This window comes from Gambusia affinis, linkage group LG21 (assembly GCF_019740435.1).
Source record: "Gambusia affinis linkage group LG21, SWU_Gaff_1.0, whole genome shotgun sequence".
NCBI classification, from domain to species: Eukaryota; Metazoa; Chordata; class Actinopteri; order Cyprinodontiformes; family Poeciliidae; genus Gambusia; species Gambusia affinis.
In genome coordinates, this window is record NC_057888.1 from 6,916,831 (window position 1) to 6,935,449 (window position 18,619).

Below are 18,619 nucleotides of genomic sequence, written 5' to 3' on the forward strand. Positions count from 1 at the left end.
GTGACCATTCTGATTGCAGATGCTTTGAAAACAATCAGATATGTATTCGATGTAGTGCCACGTATGGAAGTGGCGGAAATTTTATTTAATTTGGGTGAAAAGATTGGAAGTTCTGTGAAAAAGTCTGATTTGGATTGCATTTACCTGCTGTGTAAATGTCAGTACATTCTTTGGTTTATGTGTATATAGACTGAAAATGGTGTGAGTTTTTAGCTTTGATTATAGGTGAAAAAAAAAAACATATTCTGTATTTGACATGCCAATTTGGAGATAAATGTCTGATCTAAAACTCCTAGGAGTTAGTGATTACCACCAAGTGTGACAAAAGAGTTGTGATGCAGGATTTTTACTTAACTATCTAGTTTTAATAGAATCTGTTTGAAGGAAACCTTCAGTTTTGTTGTTCTCTTAAGTATGTCAAGGTCAAATACAGTCACATATTGATGAATTGTCTTGTTTTGTTTGGTTGAACTGTGCTTCTTTGTGCTTTTCCAGACCTTCACGGCACACCTGCAGAGGTGAAACCTTTCTCCCTGCTTCATCAGGTTGTCACTACGTGTATTTTTAGCTCTGAAACAGGTTCCCTCTCCTTCAGGCTTGCAGGGGAACGTTGCGGGCAGACTGTAGGGAATCGGCCTGTGCTTGCCCGTTTACTTAGAGCTGGCATTGTGGTCGATCCTCCTGTTGATCCTCTCTGGAGTCATGTGGGAAGGAGTCGCAGCCACCTCTGTAATTATGCCGTCTTGGTGACATTTGAATTGGGCCTTGCTTGTAATCCCATGTAATAAAGTCGTCTTTCACCTCTTATTGAACATAGGTGTATCATCTAGGAAACTAATCTTTGGCCTAATATTGCAGTAAAAAGCAAATCATTAACAAAGAAAAGAATTGCATTTGGAGAGCAGTGGATCTGTATCAAGGCTTTCGTTTAATGTCATCATCAGACTGGCGTCTCCAGGGAGGTTTCTGTTGCCTCGGCTGCTGCGCTGAACTAACTCCGGTCTCCAAGGTGATGGATCTCCCAGGGACGCCGGTTTGCCTGATGCGGGGGCACGTTCACGCTATGTTGTCAGGGAGAAGTGGGTTGGGGCTTCCCCGTCACTGCGGACCTTCTGTAGTGCTGTGCCTGTAGAGACCACTGCTGTTGAAAAATCTGCTTGCTGCAGAGCAACCTTGGCCTCAACTCGAGCCAAAGCTGTCAAACGGAGACGAGGCGAGAGTGTAGCTCGTGTCAGAGCTGCACTTTGTCCTTGGACTTCGAAAGAGCTACAGCAGCAAGACATGGAAACTTTATAGCAACATAAAGCGGAGCAGTTATTTTTCCACTGGGGGCTGGATGGTAGGCCGGTGAACTACATAAAGGTGCCTTTCTGCTACACTTTGAACCACTTTTTTGGTTTTGCATAAGAACTTTCTGTGGCTTACTGCAGATTGAGAAACTGTTATCAACCAGATATTTTGCTTGGTTTTGTTGATATGAGATGCACTGCGTGGACTTTTTTAAAAAAAAAAAATTTTAATCTATAAAACCACAGCAGTTACTTTCATTTCATACAGGAGTACTCTACTCACCGATAAAACATTTACAAGCTGACAGTATCACTCAATTGGAGACATTATTCAAACATGTGCAGGGAAGATGGAAACACAGCAATGGATCTGTTGGGCTAACCATGATGCTGTACTGTGATGTCATTACAGAAAAACATGCTGCATTTAATGCACTGAATAAGTTGAAATACTCTGTTGTCTCTTGCAGAACTATTTATACTCTGAGGTTTTTCATGTTTTATCACCTCAATTGTTTATTAGCTTTTATATGCTAATCCAACACGGTTTCATTTGACCTGTATTTTACCAAGATAAAAACAGTTACAGGAGTGTCCTGCTAGATGTCAGCAAAATGGGATAAAACAAGACAATTTCAACCTTTGATATGTATGAATCTAGTAAAACAATTCACATAAAATGTCTACAGCCAGAGATTTTCAGCTCCCCGTAGGCTCGCTTTCCACCCTTTTATCTACAATTATTATATAACCAAACACACGTAGGTTTAGCTTCACCCGGTTAAAATTCTGTACAAAAAAATCGTATGCTTAATTATTAACTGGTGAAAATAAAAAATAGCGGATCAGCCCTACACCATATTGAAGATTTTCACATGTTACCGTTGGAAGTATTTTTGTAGCTTCAGATCCCTTGCTTCAAATGATTAAGCATTCATCAAATGAATGCTATGTTGTAATTTTACACAATAAAATGTTTTTCTTCTTTAAAAAAGGAATTGAATTTGCATTTGAATGTATTTTTTTAACATTGTATAAAATGGTTTAAGTGTTTAAATGAAAAATTTGCCAATTTGTTTATCCAATTAATCATCAAATTAATTGCGGAATAATCACTAGTTGCAACTTTAAACTGTAGATATGCACTATGGGCTGTGGTGGCCATGCTGGTAGGACTCCACTCTGAGTCAGACTGAGAGCTGGCAGGCTGGCAGCACATACCGGATCTGGCCCATCCAGGAAGGACCTCTGTGTCCTAAACAATAGGGGCTTCTGGTTTTTTGTGGTGTTTATGGGAACATGGTGGATGCGTGTGATGAAGTCTGAGGGGAAGTGGGAAACCCTCTTTTGTAGTTTATCTCCTCCTGGGTTCATTCATTCATTCCTGTAAGACTCAGTTGCCCGCTCATGTATGTCAGTTTTTATTCACTTTGCTCTCATAACTTTCTATCCTAATTGTGCAAAAGTTTTAGCTCTAGATTAGCTAATTGAACCAAAATAAATGGTACAATTTGCTTATTTCCTCTTGCACAAAGCTTTCTGTTTGAAGATGTTGGATTATTGGTTGTTCTCTCTGATAGTAGAAGTGTGGAGTTGTCCGTAAAGCCTGAGCTTATAGTGCACATTGTGTGCAGAGAAGAACTCCAGAGCAGGTGTATGAGCTTGGAGCAGACTTGGGTTTGTAGCTCTTATCCTGAAGGCTGCTTTGAATGTGGTTTGGATTGCAAATCTGCACAGTGACTCCGTGTGAATCCAGATGTGGTCACGGTGTCCCTGAACATGTGGTACAAACTTTTCTATCGCTGTGACATTTTTAGTCTCAAAAGCATAGATTACCCCACTGATGTAGCCTCCTGTCTATTTTTTAAGATTGCAACTTGGAGTATTTTAGTTATCGATTACTTGATTGATTGTACAATAGAAAAACTTGGCACGTTCTACAGATTTCTCATTTAACCACTTAAGCCTTTTTTGTGCAATATTAGAAATACCTTAAGAGATTAAAATAAATGGTTCAATTTCTTTTTCAAATTAGAAATTAAATATTTAATTTTTTTTAAATTATCATTATTTACAGACAAAGGTGTTTTCATCTTGCGTGCAAAATGTTTTGGCTTAATTATTGTATTGTATGTTGTTTTTTCAGCAAATAACCTTATTTCGAGTCTGTATACTGCAATTATTGATTAATCAATTAATAAATTAGTTGACGATTATTTCAGTAATCAATTCATCATGATTAATCCAATTAATCATTTCAGTCCTACTATTTTTGAAATGCTGACTGGGTATGTACTGTAGCAAGAATTTTCCATTTATGTCTTATTGTAAATAACTGTGCAACCTGGAGCCTGGTCCCCCTAATTACTGACACAACATCGCCCTAGTCAGCAGATATACCCCTTCTATCTGTGATGTTTTTCTTGTAATTAGGCATTGAAACTATTCTAAACGATGTCCAGTTGTACTTTGTCAATCTCAAGTCGGGGAGCAGATATCAGCCTTGAATGTTTTACAGTGTGAACTAAAGAGCGCATCCAGCTGTCCAATAGGAATCTAAAAGGAGAACATTCCTGCCTGGATGAATGCAGGCAAATCCACAGAAACAGAAGAGCTCATGTAAACTCATGAAAAGCTTTAGCTCTAAGTCCAGCTTTAAGAAAACACTATCAGAGGTACTGTAGCCTCAGCAGGCACTTGTAGTTGGAGATGTTATGATTTCAGTAGAGGGCTTTTCTCTTTGCCCCAGTGTTTTTCCATTTTCTTTCCACATGTCGTCCTGTTTACACAGGTATGTTTGTGTACAGACATACATAAACTGTATATATGCACAGTGATGACCCAGACCCCTTCTAACTGACTCTGACCTGACTCACCACATGAAGAAAAACCAGACAGCACAGCTAGTATATGCTGCACGCAGAGTTGATTTAATAAGATAAACTACAGGACTTCTTGAAGCTGTTAATGTGAGTCTTAGGTTTTAACGTTTAGGCATTTCCATTATTCGGTCCATAATTATTAGGGAACTTATTTGGGGGGTCGGGGATCTGATGATCTCTGTCCACTACTGAATAAAAAATAAGGGTGCATTCATATCACCCCTTTTTAGTCCGCTTTAATCAAACTGATTTGTTTGCTTAGAAAGTCCAGTTTGTTTGGGGAGGTGTGAATTGAGCTCTGGTGCAGACCAAACAAGTGAACTCTAATCCTCCTACAAACCTAGGTCTTAGTTGGTTGAAGTGAAATCTAATGCGGTTTAAATGCTATGTGAATGCCAAGCGGACCAGGGACCACTCCAAAAGCAGAAAGCAAACTATAGCACAAAATATTCTGTGTAAATACAACAAAAACAAACCTGCAGATCTTTTGGTCTCATGGGCTTTTACGAAAGATAAGAGAAATCCTACAAGCGCTAAAATATGACACTACCCCATTTTTGTTTACATTTTGTTAAAAAGGAACTTGCTCTAAGTGTCTCCTTCAGAGATTTTCATGTTGTTTCCTTGAGTAGGTGTTGGTGCAATGCCACCACAGGCAAGGCAGGAACACATTTTTGACTTTTAAAACATAACAAATGTGCAAGTTCTCACAAATGAAGTTGCCTACTATTAGCCACACAAAGTTTTCTATTCTATTGAAACAGTAGAGGAATAGGCTCATAAAGGAGATTGCAGAGGTTTCTGTGTGCCTCAGGGTTTATTGTGAGAACAAACGCCGTTTTCTTTTGAAACGTCCACAGTTTTTTACGTGGAACTTGGAAATTCTGATTTTCTCAGAACAAACGAAGCACAGCAGTTGTTGATGCACAACAAGCTTGTTACTTTGCTGGAAGCCCTCTTCTTTAGCAAGCATGTAGCAATAGTGGAAACTTAACAGGTCCCTTTTAACGGGAAGTTACCTCCAGAACAACCTGATTAGCCTGGTATAACTGGCCTTTTTGCTGTGGCTGACTGTTGTAAGGTTTTGGCAGAGACAGAATGAATGGCGAATGCCAAGCTGAGCAAGGAAGTGAACACAACATATACGGTAGTGTTTGGCAGCAGTGACTCAGGTGGCTTTTTTGAAAAGAAAGAGAAAGGTAAACACAAACAATTGGCCAGATGCAGCGTCTATGGAGAAAAAAACTGTTAGAAGATAAAGCTAATGGAAGCGATGAGAAAAAATATTGCAATCATATAGAGAAGATGTTGCTTTCATATAGAGCAGTAGGAAAAAGTAGCAAAGCAAAATTAGTTATTTGTGGGTTCTCCAGAGAAAACTTAAGGAAATGTAACACATCTTTATCAAAAAGTAAAGTTTTAACCCTAGTCTTAAAAGTAGATAACTAGCCTGATAACTAACTACTTTCACAAATTCTAGGAAGCACCATGAAACCTGCAGCCTTAGAGCAAAGTGCTCCGTTAGTAACATATGGAATACTTTAATTTTGAAAATTACTTTATGTTGGAGTTTGAACATTAAAGGATTCATATAGCCAAGAACCTCAAATTATATGTTGGTATTTACAGAGAGTCAATGAAGAGCAGCTAAAATTTGAGGTAAAATATTCAACAGTGAAGTGAAACAACATCAATTCAATGATTCAGGAAGTTTAAACTAAACATGCAAAAAAAGCCCTTCTTTTACAGAGGAAAATAAAACACTACCCAATTGTTATTGTTGTTACTAACTAGCCTATGCTGTGATCTCTCAACTTTTTTTCTTTCTTTTTTTTCTTGGACAAACCTTAAGCTGCTAATATCTGGCGGCACACTCGACTCTTTTCTGCTTAGCTGTTTGCACTTGCAGATCAAAGTCAACCTGGACAGGTGGAAGCGGTGTAGATGGGGGTTATTCTGTCAGTCACCACACCTGTCTCCCTGTGTGGCCTTTCCCAGACTTGGGAACTGAACGTGGATGAGGCAGAAAAGGCTCAAAGTGCTTTCTAAGCAGAACGCAAACACAAATACAAATACATATAGGCTATGTAATCAGTTTTTAAAATGGTATTAATTGGAGATGCAGAGACATGACTATACATGCATGGTCTGTTCCGAAGGGTTAAACCAGGGGTCTGCAAAATTCACAATACTAAGAGCCATATTTACCTTCAGTACAGCTAAGTAAGACTTGATTAGAGCTCCAAATGTGAGAAGACCTTTTAAAAAAAGACTACTTAAAGTTTTTGATAAATGTTTACTATGGGAAATTTGTCATTTTTAAACTCCTTTTATTTCTTTTTCTACATTTTCTATAAAATCAAGAAACTTTTGCAGAAAAGAATGTTTTCTTCTGTGGGATTTTGAAATTGATGGAAAATAAAAAACACATAGTTTCCAACTTGATGATAAAAAATAGATCTAAAACAATACCACTGGTATTTTTAGTGTGGTTCTGTCATGAAGTACCAATTTAATACACAAATAAAACAACTTAAAGCATAAAATGTTATTAAATTTATATTTTAAACAGTGAAGTGAAGAAATTGCATGATACACTGTCAATTTAGTCAAGCATTTTTGTTTGATTTCTTCTCACGAGTTCACCTGAGCAGAGAAACAAAAAGGAATAACTGTGGGGGATGGAGAGAGCGGAGGAAGTGTGATGTAGGTTTACTGTTGTGAGTAGGTGGCTGGGTTTGTATTGTTGCCTGATTTGAGTGGGTTTTCTGGTGAAGCTCGTGACAGCGTTTCGCTCATAACTGCATCGTATTTCTCAAGGAGTTTATTGGTTGTTTGGATAAGTTTTTTCTCCTCTTTTTTTTTTTTCTTGAGCGTCTGTCCTCATTAGTGGTGCAAAGTCCAGTGTAAATTCTCAGTTTCTCCTCCATGTTTCATTAACAATCCAGTCACTCCCTTTTCTTGCAGTTCTCTCTTCTTCACTCCACACCCACACATCTCGGCTCTTGTTATTCATTCTTGCCTTTTGTTAACGCGCACCACTTTCCTCTTTCAACTCATCGTGCTTCCATTTTGAGCCCCTCTGTGTCCTCTCTGTGGTGCCCTTGTGGACAATGGACTGGTCCGCTGCAGGAGGAGCTGGACTGACTGACAGCCCTGTATGGGACTGGCTGCTTAGCCTTTGTCCTGCTTACAAGAAAATTGGAGGGAACTCACAGAGGTGGAGCCATAGAAAGGAGACCAGTAAGGGTGGAATGCATGTATAGAAGTTGCAGGAACTTCTTTAGAGATTATGATTTGGCCAAGAAGCATTAAATAAATTTTTATGACTGTATTGATTACCCATCTTAAAATTTGATTTTACATAACTTTATAAAACAGATGGAGCTTTTTAAAAGCATGGATACTGACTGCTGCGGTCACTCATACATGGAACTTTGACCACAATGAGGTTTCTTGATGTCTGTAGAGAACAATCTGCTCTAATGAGTCCTACTTTCTTAGACAACCAAATCCTCCCAAACACTGAGAGACCCCAGCAATACAAAAGCGTGAGCTCCTCTCTCCCCTGCCCCCTTTAAGCCCCTCACCCCAGAGGTGATGGGTATGGTGCAGTGTGGCGTTTCCATGCATTGTGAAGGAACGTTTGAAAGAGTTGAGGAATGAAGGATGAGCCTGAAGAGGCCAGATTTGGAGGATTGTTTAAATTGGAATTTGTGTATTAGCATACTAAAAGGGATTTTTGTCAAATATACTTTGTTTTTCTGCAAAACAATGATAGGTTGTAGTTTTGTTACCTGGCTTTGCTTGATGTAAAGATTTTATCTTGTTATATACTGTGTGTGGTTGGGCTGCTGCAAGGAGGACCTGTTCCATCTCTAGTCAGATGGCATAATTGGAGGAAAATTAGAAGCTAAGTGGAATCACTTGACTGGAACACTGAAGCCCCTGTGAATATCTGGCTTCATCTCACTGCATCGAGTCTCTCAGGGGATTCAGGTTACTCACAAGCATCAGCAAAAACACACACTTTGCTTTGTGAAGACTCAGAACTAGCAAATTTACTAAGTTGAGTTACTTACCTACTTAGTGAAAAATTGTTGACATAGCCAAAAGGGCTGCACGATATTCGTGAGATAGCGATACTCCCTCTATTTTTTTTTTAGGTCGACATTAGCTTTTGCAGTAGTGCTAATGTCTAGTTCAGACAGCTAGATAATTATGCCTTCCTTTTTCCCCCTTTTTTAGTCCAGATTTCCCCTTTCTGATAATCTTGAGGATGACCGATCATTAAACTCTTAAGATCATTTTAAAATATATTCCTGCTTTTTTTGTTGTTCTGTGTGAGTGATCTGATCTGCCCAGACGGATGTTGGGGATTGTTTTATTCCAATATTGCAGCGTCTCAGAAGGGGACAAAATGAGATAAAACCTTATGTACACTAGACATTCTCCAAAGACAAACGAGAAGGCAGATTGTTGAAGGTGACGTTGAGCCAATCAGAAAGTGAGGTGATAACAAATCCAAAATACACAGAAGATCAAAAAATCGCCATGGTGTTTGCAGCGTTTCCCCCATAAAATTTGCTAAGCCCGGTGGTTGGGGCGCCCGTGCAGTCATTCATCCAGCGGCCCACCGTGTTTTTGAGTTAAAAAATATTTAAAGTTGACAGAAAACTTGAAAATATTACTTAACAATTATATGTTATTGGAAGATTAATACCCGAACACCAATTATAAAGTCTTGAGATACAAACATTTTTTTAAAAGTTGAATAAATAAGCAATGCTTAGTCTGGTGAGGGGACAAGTAAAGCCTGGTGGCCTGCCAGGCTTGTAATACTCTGGGGGAAACCCTGGTGTTTGTATTGTTTTTATCTGTCAAACATAATACAGAAACATTGGATGTGCGGCTGATAATACACAGAGGGCGGGTCACGCTGGAGAAATGTTACTGCAAAATGTGCCTGCATCTAGTTGCACTTTAATTGGCTTCTCTGCAGCTATCGCATGTCCGCTAACACTCACATACCACCTGACGAATTTACAGACTCTCCTAATGCACATAAAAGTTCTCGTAAACACTCCTACACAAACACCATCGCTCATAAATGCATAAGTATGCACATTAAACCTCGCACTGTATCCCTGAGGCACACGCATTCCTACTACTGTAACCTAAGTTACAGAGAGACACAAACCAAAGCAACACTGATAAACAGCAATATGTTCTGTCTAAAACACCTACACAAGATCTTCTCTGTGATGACTGTAAAGCACACACATGCGTGCACTCACACAGATTAACATCTGAGCGTAATCCAAGCGGAGCAGCTGATAACACAAAGCATCTTTTGGCTGCAGTGAAGCTTCCTCAGGTTGACCAGGCTTCACTTCATCATGTGATAATGAGGGATTTTCTCAAAGCAGAACCCATCTAATGCAGCAGAACTCATTCAGCGTCAGTGGGAGCGGCTTGACGCTGCATCTGTGCAGCTGTCGGCATATAAAGCATCTCGCTCCATCTGGGAAATAGTTTTATGTTCTCCTTGTTATTCAGTGAAGTTTTAAGGAGAGCATGTCCAGAAATAGATACAACTTCTTGTTCTACTGTATTGCATGCGTTGTCCTCTTTATTATAAACCAGTCTGACCACAGATAAGAACACACTGGCTCATATTTCACTGACCAGTATGTCCCAAAGCATCCCACACATGCTTTCTGTCATAGCCCACAATTTCAGGCAGATGCCAAACAGAGGAATCTTTTTTTTAAGTGCAGTACAGAGACATCACACTGCCCTCTGCTGACTTGTGTTATTTTCCCACCTTCCCTTTTCAAGGAAAACCTCCTCCTCTTCCTCCTCTCCCTCACTCATACAGACAATGTTTTCGGTGCCTCATTAGAGTGTTCTTGCTGGAAAGTTGTAAATAAAGTCTTGACCTGCTTGACTCTGCGAACAGTTAACCTATGATTCAGCGAAGGCAGACTGAACACAGCATTCACAAATGTGTTTGTACACTACATCCCAATGTTCCCACTGACCTACGCAGCACTACTAGTCGTCTACAGACTGATTTGAGGAGCGGGATGTTCAAGGGTCAATCGTGCTTTACTCCGTGTCCTCCTCTCAACCCATTATTTAAGATGGCACTAAGAAGTGAATGGACGCCTTTGTGAGTGCCTACAATTACTTGTTCTCAGGCCTGATTGCATTACAGAGTAGTTTTCAGCTCCATCAGTTTATAAACGCTTGATGACATCAACCAGAGAGGAATGTGCCGATGGAAAAGGTTTCAGAAGAGGTGGTGGAACTGGGAACCTGTTTTGCTTTGGAATCTGTAGGCCTAACCAGCACCAGTACAGATATGGTTTTATTTTATTTTGATTCCTTCAAAACCAACACCCAGAAAATGTTTTGTCACTTTCTGTAGGCTACTTTGGTCTAAGCTCCTGGTTTTTGGTCTTGACCCAAGGCTTTAATTAATTGGGTTAATCATGATGAATTGATTATTTAAATAGTTATTGGCTAATTTAGTAATAGATTAACTGAATTACATAGATTAAAAAAGGCAAATTGCTGAAATAATATATTCAAAGGAGCAATCAAGCCAAAACTGCACAAAAAATAAATTTTGCATACAAGATTTTAAAAAAAGCCTTTGTCTGAAAATATATCCTACTACCCAGAACTTAGGTGGCGTAGTTGTAGCTTCACTTGTCTCAAATGTATGTTTAAAAAAACAAAAAAAAAAAAACACCTTTTGCTATCTAGTTATTAATTATTAATCCAAAAATACATACAAAAATACCAGTCATACATTCCAATTTATTCTAATTATTAACTATTGCAAGTTTTTTAAGTTTTCTGTTTAAGGAATCTCATGTCTTTAACTTGCAGCATTCACTCCTCCTGGATGAGCATGTATTAACAGAACTATGGCTTTATTGTGGTGTTGACTTTACAACAATCCCTCATTACGAGCATGCATGTAGCAACAATGGGGAGAAAAAACTTCCCAGAAAAACCTAACAAAACCAGCACACAGTTCTGTGTGAACAGCTGACTAGCTTAATCGTGGGTGTTTGAAAGGACAAAGCCATACACTCAGGCAAATGCATGCACAGAACAAAAGTATAAATTAAAGTTAAATATTCCTATTATGAAATAATGGGAATATTTATATTATATATATATATTACACATATAATATATAATTATTTGATATATATATTATTATATTATAAATAATATATAGGGGAATATTTAGGTGCAGTGACAGTTTTGTGCTACCCTTCGATCTGTCGGACATTTTTATTTCGACATCTGATTGATTGATTGAATATTTAAAAACATATTTGACTTTCTTTTGTACATTTATGCCGACGTTACATTTGTGAGGTTTTAGAAATGGCTTGTTTTCCTGACACCAAAAAAACGCCTAGGATTTTTTTTTTTTTTTGTGCTAGGGTCGCTTTTAGAAGCTGTAGAAACCAAAATGGAAGCACAAAGTAAAATTTTTTTGAGTCACGTTTAGGAGTTTGAAAGTTTATTTCTAAAAATTAAACTGAGTCATTTAATTGTTCCTTAAACAGTTTATCAATTTATGACCGTTCTCTGTACTTTCCCATTTTCATCATTATTGTTGTCTGCCATATCAGTAGTATTAATGTCAAGAGAGTTATATTAACCCAAACTTTCACATTGGTGCATCTACCATAATTACTACAATAAATGAAAAACCGATGTGATTGCTTAATGGTTGTTGGGGCTCATTTTTTCATTACTGTTTAGTTTTATTTCATTGTGATTTTTTGTTTGTCTAATTCAGTAAGTTTTAGTTTTTAGAGTGCTTTTCTAGTTTTTCTTAGTTATTATCCGTCAGATATCATTTAGTTAGTTAGTTTAGTGTTCATAATTTCAAAAGGTCAAAGTATTGTGACTGCATACATCACTTTGTTGATGAATGCTCAACAGAAGATGCTATTTTTAAAACAGGGGTCTCAAATTCCAGTCCTTGAGGGCCGCAGTCCTGCAACTTTTAGATGTGCCTCTGCTGCACCACACCTGAATAGAATAATTAAGGCTCTGGAGAACTGGTCTACACAAGGTGGAGGTAATTAAACCATTTCATTCCAGAGTTTTGTACCTGTGGCACATCTAAAAACTGCAGGACTGCGGCCCTTGAGGACTGGAGTTCGAGACCCCTGCAAAATATAGATTGAAATTGTTGATGCAATCTTGTTGTAGCCGTAATTTGCAGACAGTTAAAGTAAACTGCTAACCTATTTCACATCAGTACAAAAGGCTAATAAATAAATTCATAAACACAAACAAAGGATATTATATCCAGAATTTTAGTATAGCTCCAGTTAGTTATAGTTTTTCTTAATTAATCAGTGTTTTTATTTACTTAAGCTAACAGAAATGTTTTCTGAATTCCAGTTTTGGTTATTTTGTTAGTTTTAGTTAACTACAATAAACAGAATCCCAAGTCTCTGCTGTGATTTAATGGGTGAGAACATAGAAACTTTGGAACAAACTGTTTTAAACCACATTTGAGTGCATTAAAAACCCAAAGGCTGCAAATATTTCAGATATTTCAGAAATGAGTACAGGCTGTACTGTAAATCCATCCCTCACGTTAAGTTTGGCATCCAGAGGAGCTCTGGTCGTTGTTATCAATATATTGTTTTGCAGCAAAGCGGCCTGAGCCTATAAATGGATCGCGGTCCTGCTGGATCGCTCCTGCGTCTGCAACATCTGGCCTCTATGGACCTTACCAGAGGGGCCGCTTTTCATTGGCTGATGCTCATTCTACGTGGTCACGTGGGTGGCAGTCTCACAAACACGAGCTTTTCGTTAGCTAAGTACCGCATAATAGCAGTTCTGATACAACTTCTACACCTTGAAGCCTGTCTGCTACACAGTCTAACGTTAGCTAAACAGATCAATATGCAACGTGTACTGTATCTGACACACACTAAAGATTTTATTTTAGCAGAAAACGCTTTGGACTAAACTGTTACTCGTGTTAGCCACTCTAGCACAAAGTACAGCTGGTCAATCAACCATCGCTGTGTTCAGGGAAGCGCTGATTAATAATCCAGAAATAAATATCAAGCCTGGAAACTTGATATCGTAACGGAGTGAATGTTATGTTTTAACGTAATCTTTGCTCGTCTTTTCGACAGGCGGTTGATACGGTAACAAGTGTGCTTAAACTACAAAGAGAGACAGACTAAAAAGGTACGAATGGTTTTGATCACCTGTTAGGTTATTTTACCTTTGTTTACATTTGCTGTGGCTCATTACAGCCGCTGTAGTTTCTAAACGTTGGACCAATTACCCTGTTTGTTTGTGACTATCGTCATTCATAACAAACATCAAAAAAGAAATAGATTTCATAAAATTTTAACAAACAAATGGCTTTACCGAACGGAGCTCTTTTGGTTCCTCTTATCAGTCTGTAGCTTCTCATATTGAGGTCATCAAACCAAATTTCAGATCTACCATAACTGACCGACTGACACCTGCTAACCTCAGGTTTGCAACCAGCTTGTGACTGAGAAACCAGTAACCTCCTCCCAGATGATGACATGAACTTGGTATTTCCTCTGTCCATTTTAGTAGCCTATATATTGTGAAAATCCGGTAGAAATAATGCACTAATGGAGTCATGTTTACATAGAAACAATGCGCTACGAGGCTTTGCTTGTGAGACTTGCGGTCACGTGGGTCGGTTGTGGGCGGAGCTTGGTAAGGTCCATATGGCTCGTACGCCCCGCTGTCCCGGGGGAAAGAGCAGCTTACCACTTAGGTTTCACTCCGCTCCACCCGCAGGGCCTGCTGGGGGTAACGCAGACAGAAACACAAAGAGCATCATCTCAGATTCATAGACATCATCTATTTGAAAGTGTCCCACTTTCAAATAGCCCAAGCATAAGCAATGCAGTTTGGACAATTTTTATCCCCGCATTTATATTAATGCAAGCTGAAAAGCAGCTTGGGGTCAACTCTGATGTAGGAATAATTTATAATAATTTATATGTTTGTTGTTGTTGACGGAGTCAGAAAGGACAGAAACCGTTGGTAAAGTGTCAATGTTGAAGTTCTGACCTACCCCGAACCTATTCAACGGGATCCAAATAAAACACACACGACCTGGGAAGAACAGGAAATGTCAGTCATCAAAACACAGAGTGGATATGAACTGCTCTGATCTCTTTTCTCTGGAGCTCTCTCCACCATGTTGCACTTTGTGTGTACATGTATATTTGATCCTTTCTTTCCAGTAAGAACTTTTAGCATGTCCTCGGAGAATAGGTGGTGTTATCTGACTTACTGCATGTTTACGCAACAGTTGGGTTACACGAGTGTAGCGGCCGCTGTTTTTAAACCTAATCCGGGCGGAGGAGGGAGAGCTTTGACATTATCTAGATTTTTTTCAGTTTAGTAAATTAATCTGTGGTAACTGACACACACACACGGGTTGTTTTCCAGTTGAGAAATTCAGATAATGGCCTGAGGTTTGATTTAAATTAAGGCTTAGGCTCCAAGCTTGCAGACAGAAAGAATTCCTGAATGAGTTTGATTCAGGTTCCCCATTCCAGAAATGTTCCCAGGAGTTTTTCTTCATTATCTGTGAAGTCCGGGTTGTGATAGCGCAGACAGTAGTGCCTCTGTGGGCAGCAGAACGGGTGGTAAATAAAAGCGTAGTTTCAGCATGTTTCTCCCGTCTTGTCTGTCCATCTGAGCAGCACAGACACACTTCTGCTGGCGGAGGAATGTAGCTGAGCTCTGACCGCTCCAACAAACGTGCTCTTGTGAAAGCACTTGGCAGAACTGCAGCCACAGCGCACTCCTACCGAAAGCCACTTTGTTTGCCAGCCATCACTATGGTGAAAAGGATATTTTCTGATATTTTTTGTTTTTTTTTATTCCCAAATATGTGAATGGAATGTTTTCAGAACCACTTCAGGAGTCTGTCATTGGATATACAAGACTGGTGAAAAGCTCAAAATGTTTAGAAAAACACAATTTATCAAAAATGAATAATTTGCACAGATTGGTTTACTGTGTCGCTTGCTTTGCATTGATCTGGAAAAGTATGGAAAACATGTTGTGTGGTCCAACTTAGAGGTCCCTAATCATTCTCAAAATCTTGTCTGTCATTCATTCATCAAAACAGTTTATCCATCTGTCCATATCTCCAACCACCGGTCTGTTTTTCATCTGTCCACCCTTCCGCTCATGTATCATTCCATTAATTCGTTGATACATTAATTCATTCATTTGCCCATTTATCTGTGCGTTTATTTGTCCATCCACTTTTCCATCCGTCTACCTTTCCATCCCTCCATCTACCTTTCCATTTGTCTCTGTTCATTCAGCTTTTCATTTGTTCAGCCCTCTGTCTACCTTTCCATTTGTCCATCAGATCATCCAGCTTTTCATTTGGTCATCCCTCCATTCAGCTGTTCATCTGTTCATTCCTCTGTCCACCTTTCCATTTCTTCACTCGTCCATTTACCTTTCCGTCTTTTCACTTGTTTATCCACCTTTCCGTCTGTTCATCTGTCTGCCCGTCTATCTACAATTGATAGATTTCTATCATATTTAAACATCAACATTTGTCCAATAATGAGCAATCTGGGAATAAAATCTGGAAAAGTAAGAATATTGTCAAGAATAGCGTGTAAAAAATAGATATTTTTCCTCTTCACGATTCTGGGAATGTTCAGAACTTTGTTTTTTTGGGACATTTTGATTTTCTGGAATGTTTAATAGACATTTCTGAATCAAATTCTTTCCTGGCTGTGCTTGATCAAAGCATCCTGGCAGAATCAGGTGATGTTAAACTGAAAGTAGAAGAAGAGAAAGAGAAATGCAGAGCCCAAGGAAGTTGTTTTTACTAAACAATGTATCATGTGTCTCCACAGCCTTTCTTCAGACTATTAAACTTACGGAAGCTCGGCTTGAGTGACAATGTGATCCAGAGACTCCCTCCTGAGGTGGCCAACTTCATGCAGCTGGTGGAACTGGACATCTCCAGAAATGGTACATAAATACTGACTCACCTTACAACCTCTGTGGAACCAAATGTAGAATCAAAAGATTGTTGTAGTTGCTTTATGAATTTCTAATCCTTTAAATCTGCGTAGAATGCAGAAATGAAACCAAAAGTCAACAGTGACTCCTCCCCTTTACATGCCAGGTGAAACATTTCAAACATGCCTGATTGTTCCTGTGATGTACACAGACACTGTGCCCTGTCTGTCCTTGCCTTTGATAGTGAGTGGCAAGCAGGACATCTATTAAACCACATGCTGCTGTGAGAGCAGAGTGCCTTGGCCTGGAAGAGACTTTCCCATCTGTCTGCCTGCGTGCCTCCCAGCTCCAACTGCAGCTCAGCTCTGAGCGGGGCCGCTTCCCTCTGTAGGGATTTATTAAGATGCACCTGCAACATCCAGAGCTGAAAGATCACATTTCAAGACTTGGCAGGGAAGTCACTTAAAGATTTATTACAGCGCAACTGTTTAACTAGATCCAGGCACCCACCTGGCCCACAAACAGTCAGTTCTACTTTTAGAAGCCAGAAATTCCAGTTTTGAAGGACTTTCGAGGAAGAGAATGTGTAATAGCTCCTTAAATGAGAAGCCTGGTTAGCACAACCCTTAATAACAGAGATACTTGTTTGTCTTTTCATATGTTTATTTCAATTGATGAATTTCACTATGAATGGGAGACGGTTATTTAGCAGAGAACTTTTTCCATCTAAATCAAAGTAGCAATGCTGAAGACATTTTTGCACGTTACTTGATGGTGCAAGATCAAAGTGACGCTTTCTTTTCATCCAGGCAGGAGTGTGCACAGATATTTTAAGGGGCAGGTGCTCAAAACACATGGACTCCACCGCTGTCTTTGTAGTGTGATACTTATCACAGCCACAGCTTCAGTCAGACAAACTTACAGAAATGTGGGGCAGCAGTAATGCAGACTTTAAGATCCAGAAATGCTTCCTGGAGCCCCCCGTACCCCCCCCCCCCACCCAAAAAAAATAAAAATCAGGGCTGCACATTTTTTTATCAAGAGGAGAAAGAGCAGGTGCTCTAGCACCACCTAGTGTTGATCCGTGCACGTCCCTGCATTAAAGTACGATTAAGGCTAAAGTGATAAATTATTACCTCGTCTGACCCATTCGCAGAAATCCCAGAGATTCCTGAGAGCATCAAGTTCTGCCGGGCCTTGGAGATCGCAGACTTCAGTGGAAACCCACTCGCCAGGTAAACATTGCAACTTTCCTGCATTACTTTAAGTCGATATCAAATTAGGTTTAATACTAGTTGCACAGTGGGCTTCGTATTTTAGATTGTTTGTGTCTGACTTGTATGTCCATAAAAAGTATGTAAGGTTTAGTTTGTTCCAAGAAAAGATTACATGAAACAAAGTTTGAGTAAATTATAGTTGATATCGCAATGCTGCTTGGATTTATATAGGTTTCACAATAAGGAGCCAGTTCAAACCTCTCATTCATTTTGTGCAACTCTTCTGTGTTGCAATCTCCAAGTTTCACTTTTTTCACACTAGAGAAGAACAGCTGAACCTCTGAATATCTAAACAGAAACCCTTGGATAATTTATGCAGAGTACAAGAGTATTCTGAGAATCTCTCACCGTTTCCTCCTCCCGTCTTTCTGCCACAGATTGCCGGACGGCTTCACTCAGCTGCGAGCGCTGGCTCACCTTTCCCTCAACGATGTGACGTTACAGACGTTACCCAGCGACATTGGAAAGTATGTATCACAGAAACATATTGCTATTTGTTTTTATATAAAAAATAGTCCAATAAAATATTTGGGGTGAATTATTTTTTTGTGTGTGTTTTGAATGTCACGGATTATCTAAAATAAATGGTTTGCCATCTTCAACTGCTGTTTACAGCACCTTACAAAATTATTTATAACTTCCAACTATTCAGTTGAAGAATTTCTATGGCTAAGAGCCTATCGAAATTGGCTCATAATTGTTAATTTTTAGGAAAAGATGCCAGTTTTTAAAATGTTGTCGCATATTTGTGTTCTCATCTTAGTAAAGACTTTCTGGAACCACCTTTCACTGCAGTTAAACCAATCACTGAATGGTTTAGCACCACAATACATTAAAGTTGTATCAACCTTCCAGACCTCTCAGGTCTTCTGGTTCTGGTCTGCTCTGCGTCCCCAGAACCAGAACCAAACGAGGAGAAGCGGCATTTAGCATCTATGCACCAAAAATCTGGAACAAACTTCCAGAAAACTGTAAAACAGCTGAAACACTGACTTCCTTTAAATCTCAACTAAAAACGCACTTGTTTAGAGTTGTATTTGAAACGTAATCAATTGCAAATTTCTTGACGGAATCTGACTTGATGTTGTGTTTTTATTGTTGATTCTATGTTGCATGTGTT

General features: G+C 39.1%; 1 protein-coding gene across 15 annotated transcripts in view; it reads left to right on the plus strand.

The window, feature by feature from the left end:
• The window catches only part of scrib (scribble planar cell polarity protein), a 64,579-nt gene that overhangs the window by 13,284 nt on the left and 32,676 nt on the right, over nt 1-18,619 (plus strand). For all 15 annotated transcript variants that reach the window (XM_044104535.1, XM_044104542.1, XM_044104541.1 and 12 more), the window contains 3 exons: nt 16,114-16,231; nt 17,379-17,457; nt 17,877-17,966. In XM_044104535.1, the coding sequence (XP_043960470.1) occupies nt 16,114-16,231; nt 17,379-17,457; nt 17,877-17,966 (287 nt within the window). The remainder of the gene's footprint in view (nt 1-16,113; nt 16,232-17,378; nt 17,458-17,876; nt 17,967-18,619) is intronic.